General features: G+C 36.1%; 1 protein-coding gene across 3 annotated transcripts in view; it reads left to right on the forward strand.

Moving 5' to 3' along the window:
- Window positions 1-6,000, forward strand: part of LOC107728163 (striatin-4-like) — a 28,520-nt gene that overhangs the window by 9,945 nt on the left and 12,575 nt on the right. For 2 of the 3 annotated variants that reach the window (XM_016538253.1, XM_016538256.1), the window contains 7 exons: window positions 462-565; window positions 1,509-1,585; window positions 1,743-1,821; window positions 1,919-2,104; window positions 3,013-3,187; window positions 3,270-3,426; window positions 3,770-3,871. In XM_016538253.1, the coding sequence (XP_016393739.1) occupies window positions 462-565; window positions 1,509-1,585; window positions 1,743-1,821; window positions 1,919-2,104; window positions 3,013-3,187; window positions 3,270-3,426; window positions 3,770-3,871 (880 nt within the window). The remainder of the gene's footprint in view (window positions 1-461; window positions 566-1,508; window positions 1,586-1,742; window positions 1,822-1,918; window positions 2,105-3,012; window positions 3,188-3,269; window positions 3,427-3,769; window positions 3,872-6,000) is intronic. The other variant, XM_016538254.1, reaches the window with a different exon arrangement.

Raw genomic sequence — 6,000 nt, forward strand, 5'->3', positions numbered from 1 at the left:
TAGTAGAGACGTGCAAACATGATTAATAATCTGAAATTATGTAAATTGTTGGTAATTTGGCATTTCTGATTGATGTGGGATTTACGGTGGACTCTAGGGGGCGATTGAGGCCCATTTTTATTTATTTATCTGTTTTCTGTCTCTTTTAAACCATGACAAATTTGGAAATGAATGGTTTGTGGTTTCTCCGATTTTATCGTCTTTTTTCTGTCAACATATTTGCCTTTCATGATTCTGGTCAACGCACAGTCAGCAGCAGTCTAAAATAAAGCTTGTGGAATTGCTGGCCTTTAGTTATCCGTTGCCCTCAGAATGTCATTGGTGGTGGTACGATCACGAGGCTTCTGCATATAACCTTTCATTTTCTCTCAGATATATCTCGTTTGAACCCTTACCTTATTTATATCTCTCTCTTTCCCTCTATGTCTGTCTGTCTTCCTGTGCTGCTGCTGCTGTCTCAGGCTCAGGTGGCGTTTCTGCAGGGTGAGAGGAAAGGTCAGGAGAACATGAAGCAGGATCTGGTGCGGCGAATCAAGATGCTGGAATACGCTCTGAAACAGGAGAGGTGAGCCGACACACAGATGAGCCTCTTTAGCTCGCCGTATAATGTGAAACCCCTGCTCAGTAAAAACACAATAGAACATTACAAAAAAGTGATAAAAAATGGATCGAAACACTTACAACTTTAAATTTCAATTGGATGAGCCATGTTAAGCTGTTGTAAAATTTCCTTTTTTTGTTCTTTTTTTATGTTCTGTTTTTGTGTGTGTGTTTGTTTTCTGTTACTTTTGTTTTGTTATTTTTTTGTTTTGTTACTTTTCTGTTTTATATCTGCTTTGTTCTTTTTTTGTTTTGCTACTTTTCTGTTTTATGTTATTTTTCTGCTTTGTTCTTTTTTTTGTTTTGCTACTTTTCTGTGTTATGTTATTTTTCTGCTTTGTTCTATTTTTGTTTTGTTACTTTTCTGTTTTATGTTACTTTTCTGCTTTGTTCTTTTTTTTGTTTTGCTACTTTTCTGTTTTATTTTGTTTTTTTTCTGCTTTGTTCTATTTTTGTTTTGTTACTTTTCTGTTTTATGTTATTTTTCTGCTTTGTTCTTTTTTTTGTTTTGCTACTTTTCTGTTTTATTTTGTTTTTTTTCTGCTTTGTTCTATTTTTGTTTTGTTACTTTTCTGTTTTGTTTTGCTGTTTTTCTGCTTTATTCTGTTTTTGGTTTGTAGTTTTGTTTTTGTTCTGTATTTTTGTTTTGAACTTTGTTGTATTGTTTTTTTTTTTGTTCTTTTTATGTTCTATTATGTATTTGTTTTGTAATTTTTTTTTGTGTTGTTTTGTTCAATTTTTTTGCTTTATATTGGGTTTCTTTTTTGTGTTGCCTTGATTTTCTGCTTTTATTTTTTTCTGTTTAATTGTTTGAGAGAAGATGCTGTCCTGAAGCACATTGAGAGATCTGAGGATGTTTCCAAGAGTTTGTGTGTTAATCACTTATAATCTTGTCATTTTGATCCCAGGGCCAAACATCAGAAGCTGAAAAGTGGCACTGACCAGAGCCCTGGAGAGAAGAAACCAGAGACAGAAGCTGAACCAAGTAACAACACAAAAACTAACCTATTAAGCACATGCACTTATGAAACTTGATGTGATTCAAATTTACCAACACATGTTAATCATGCCCAGAACAAATACTGTATGCTGCTGGTTATATGTTTTCTTTGTGTTCAGTGACATCATTCTGTTTCTCACAGTACCTAATGGGCCTGCAGATTCAGATTCGGAACCAACCAATCAGATGCCTTGGAAGGAGGGCCGTCAGTTATTGCGCAAGTCAGTGTATTTTGTTTGCATTCATTTTCAGATTTATTTATCAAAAATAATGTGCTGACCCTGTGCATGTGGTGTTTTTGTGTGTGCACGTGAGCAGGTATCTGGAGGAGGTGGGATATTCTGACACCATCTTGGACATGCGTTCCAAACGTGTTCGTTCCCTGTTGGGTCGCAACAGCCCAGAGGCGAATGGGCCTCCTCCTAGCGAACCGCCCACAGAACCAGAACCTCACAGTGGAGAAGAGTCACTACTAGTGCGCCAAATAGAAGAGCAAATCAAACGGTTAGAGCAACACGCATTTTGACATATTAGTATTAAAGGGATAGTTCACCCAAAAATGAAAATTCTGTCATCTTTAGGAATTGAGGAATCTTAATCAATATTAAACAATCTCTTGTAAAATTAATTAAATTATCTCTTGTAAAAAAAAAAATCAATCAGTTTAACACCCATTTATTTGTTATTTATTTGTGTGATAAGTGGGATATTATGAAAACAGACTGAAACAATTCAAACTTAAATTTCTAATTGGATGAGCAATGTTTAAATCGGTTGTAAAATTGTAAAAATGTTTTTTTTTTTGTGAGTGTGGGTTTCTGTTTTCTACTTTTTAATTCCTTTTTTGTTTTGTTATTGTTTATTCTGTTTTGTTTTTTGTTGTATTTATTTTTTTGTGCTTGATTCTTCTTTTGTTCTGTTTGTTTTGTTTTTGTAATGTTCTATTTTTGTTTTGTTCAGTTTTTTTGTTGTTGTTTGTTTGTTTGTTTTTTTGCATTACAATGTAATTTTTTTTGTCTTGCTTTTATTTTATTTATTTTTTGTTTCATTTTAATTTTGTTTTATTTTACGTATCAAATTTCCCACAGCTGAATGCTGCTGTAAACACACCTTTGACTGCACTTTGACTTGTGTTGCTTGGCAACTGCAGACAGCATTTGTTAGGATAATGCAGTTTGTTTCTTGGCCGAGGGATTGTTTATTCCTTTAACTGTTCATAATAAATATAACTCCTAACTGAACATTGTGTACTTTATCATGTTGCTGTTCCTAGCAGTTTAGACAATCAATAATCCACAAGAGACTTGAAAGAGGTGTTCTAATTTCATATGTGTTTGCAAGGCCATTTTTGAAAGTAAAGTTTTTGCGGTTATGCTTGTTGTGGTAATCATGAAGAAATATCTCTCCTGCAGACGTGCTGGAAAAGAGAGCTCTAAAGAACGGTTGGGCAGCTCTGTCCTGGATAAGATTCCTTTCCTTCGTGGCTGTGAGGACGACGATGATGATGACAGTGATGAAGAGGAGGACTTCCAGGGCATGACTACAGACTGCATTGACGGACGCAAAAACAAGAAGTCCAGGAGCAAGGTCAGAGTGTTTACATGAAGATAAGGTCTGCACGCACAAATCCTGTTTTATTCCTAACAGCGTGTCGCCTTTACACATATAGATGGGTGGAGAATCCATGACCACAGATCTTGACCCTGAGGATGACGATGATGAAGATGATTCTGAGGACGCTCTGGGCGAGTTCGATTTCTTGGGCTCAGGAGAGGAAGGCGAAGGGGCGGGAGAAGCTCGCATATCTGGAGACGGCCGTGAATTAGGTATGGAGGCCCATATGTTCAACATTTTTGGAAATATGGTCATGAGAAGTACTACTAGACAACTCGCCATTCCTGCAAGTATTTTTGACAGTGGATGTGAGGGTTTCCGTTCCCTTTATTGTCATGCTGTGACCACTTATTGTTTTCTTTTAATTAGCTTTTGTTTGTAACTTCCTGTTGATGAAATCTGTTGACGGGACCTCCATTCGGTCCTCACGTTACTGCACGCTTGTTTGTTTCCCTGATATTCTTTTTACCTGAGTGACTGGCAGCAGTGGATTTTATTTTATTTTTTCCTGCTCTGTCTGCTGGTTTGTTTAGTCCTCTCACTTCCTCTGCCCAGGTTCAGAAAACCGCCGGAATAAGTTGCAAGGCATTATGTCAGATTTCCCGCCCAAACCCACTCCACCTCCTTCTATCCCGGGCCAGACACGCTCCGGAGAGGGTAAGATTAACCATCCGGCTCTCTGAATGCACCCCCTTATCCTAAACTGATCACTTTTAGATCATAAAAACAAAACAAACTTGTAGCCAATCAGCAGTAAGGGACGCGTGTCTACTCATGATGTGGAGGAGAGAGCGTTTAGTGCTCACATTAGCGAGCCGAGCGACAGAAAGATAGAGATGGCGGATAAAAAACAAAAGAGGAAAACGTCTGCGGAACAAAAGAAGGCTTAAGGCAATAAGGCAAGAAGTAGGACCGTGTAAATATCGGATCTCAAGGAGCGGAAGGACTGCGATCGGATGCCGAGGTTGCTTTGTTTCTTCTCGATAGTTGAGTAACACCGTGTCTGCGCCGCAACAGCTAAAGTCTGTCTAGTACACTGGACGCGACAAAGCGACCGTTGAAAATCATTTGAAATTTGTGTCAATACGTCATGACTCGAATGCAGCAGCAGTTTTCTTTAGGGGATTTGTCGTGCCGCGCCACATCCAGTGTAGACCATAGATATGTATATATATCTATGGTGTAGACAGCATCACTGATTACGAGTTCTATAGTATTTTGTCGCGCCGCACCACACCGTGTCTGTGCCGCAACAGCTAAAGTTTGTCTAGTACACTGGACGCGACAAAGCGACCGTTGAAAATCATTTGAAATTTGTGTCAATACGTCATGAATAGAATGCAGCAGCAGTTTTCTTTAGGGGATTTGTCGTGCCGCGCCACATCCAGTGTAGACCATAGATATGTATATATATATCTATGGTGTAGACAGTATCACTGATTATAATGAGTTCCATAGTATTTTGTCGCGCCGCGCCATTCGCGTCCGGTGTAACACGGTTTTGCTTTGTTTCACAGAACTAATCGTTGCCTGGGTTGCGTACGTATGTGTGGGGCGGAGCTATCAAAATAGGGGCGAGACCCTTTTGGGGTAGGGGCGTGTTTATTTTGGTGATTTCAAATGTCCACATTTGCTTCCAGAAATCGCTTACCCCACCTTTAAAAGGGTCATTTATTTATTTCCATTGCTCAACCATTACTTTTTTAATGCATTGATAAATAAAAATTTTGTTAAAAATTAATTTTTTTCCCCACATTGTAGATTATATTATATTAAAGTGTTTTATACTGATTAAATTTTATATTATATATTATATTATATTATATTATATTATATTATATTATATGTTATCTCACTGAAATTATTGAACCATTTTTCATTTTATTTGTCAGTATAACGAATGTAAATATTCTTTCTTAAAAATGTAAAATGCATAGCAGAAAGTTGATTGATGATGCATGTTGCTCAGTTGGCTTTTGAATCTATTTGTCTGTCTATTTATTTATTTCGTTTATGGTGATTTCAAATGTCAACATTTGCTTCCAGAAATCGCTTACCCCACCTTTAAAAGGGTCATTTATTTATTTCCATTGCTCAACCATTACTTTTTTAATGCATTGATAAATAAAAATTTTGTTAAAAATTAATTTTTTTCCCCACATTGTAGATTATATTATATTAAAGTGTTTTATACTGATTAAATTTTATATTATATATTATATTATATTATATTATATTATATTATATTATATGTTATCTCACTGAAATTATTGAACCATTTTTCATTTTATTTGTCAGTATAACGAATGTAAATATTCTTTCTTAAAAATGTAAAATGCATAGCAGAAAGTTGATTGATGATGCATGTTGCTCAGTTGGCTTTTGAATCTATTTGTCTGTCTATTTATTTATTTCGTTTATTTATTTAAAGCGAGGAAACATTCAGCCAAACCATCTTTGTTGCCAAGAAGATTACAAATATTTAATGTACTATGTAAAATAAAAATGTGGGCATTTTTCCTCATTGTATATTATAATATATTATATTTACACAATTTGAAAGTTATAATCGTTTTTATCAGTATAGCAGTGATTATTAAAGGTGCAATATGTAAGATTTTTTATTAAAATATCCAAAAACCACTAGAACAGTATATCATACCAAACCATACCGGTTACATAGGTACCGCTGCCATATTGGTACCGGGTTTCGGTACCCAACCCTAGTCGGCTGTGGGGATGAAGACGACAACTCCCATGATTCCACACTCAGTCACGGCGTCATC

Source organism: Sinocyclocheilus rhinocerous, unplaced genomic scaffold (genome assembly GCF_001515625.1).
Source record: "Sinocyclocheilus rhinocerous isolate Xijiao unplaced genomic scaffold, SAMN03320098_v1.1 scaffold2834, whole genome shotgun sequence".
Lineage (NCBI taxonomy): Eukaryota > Metazoa > Chordata > Actinopteri > Cypriniformes > Cyprinidae > Sinocyclocheilus > Sinocyclocheilus rhinocerous.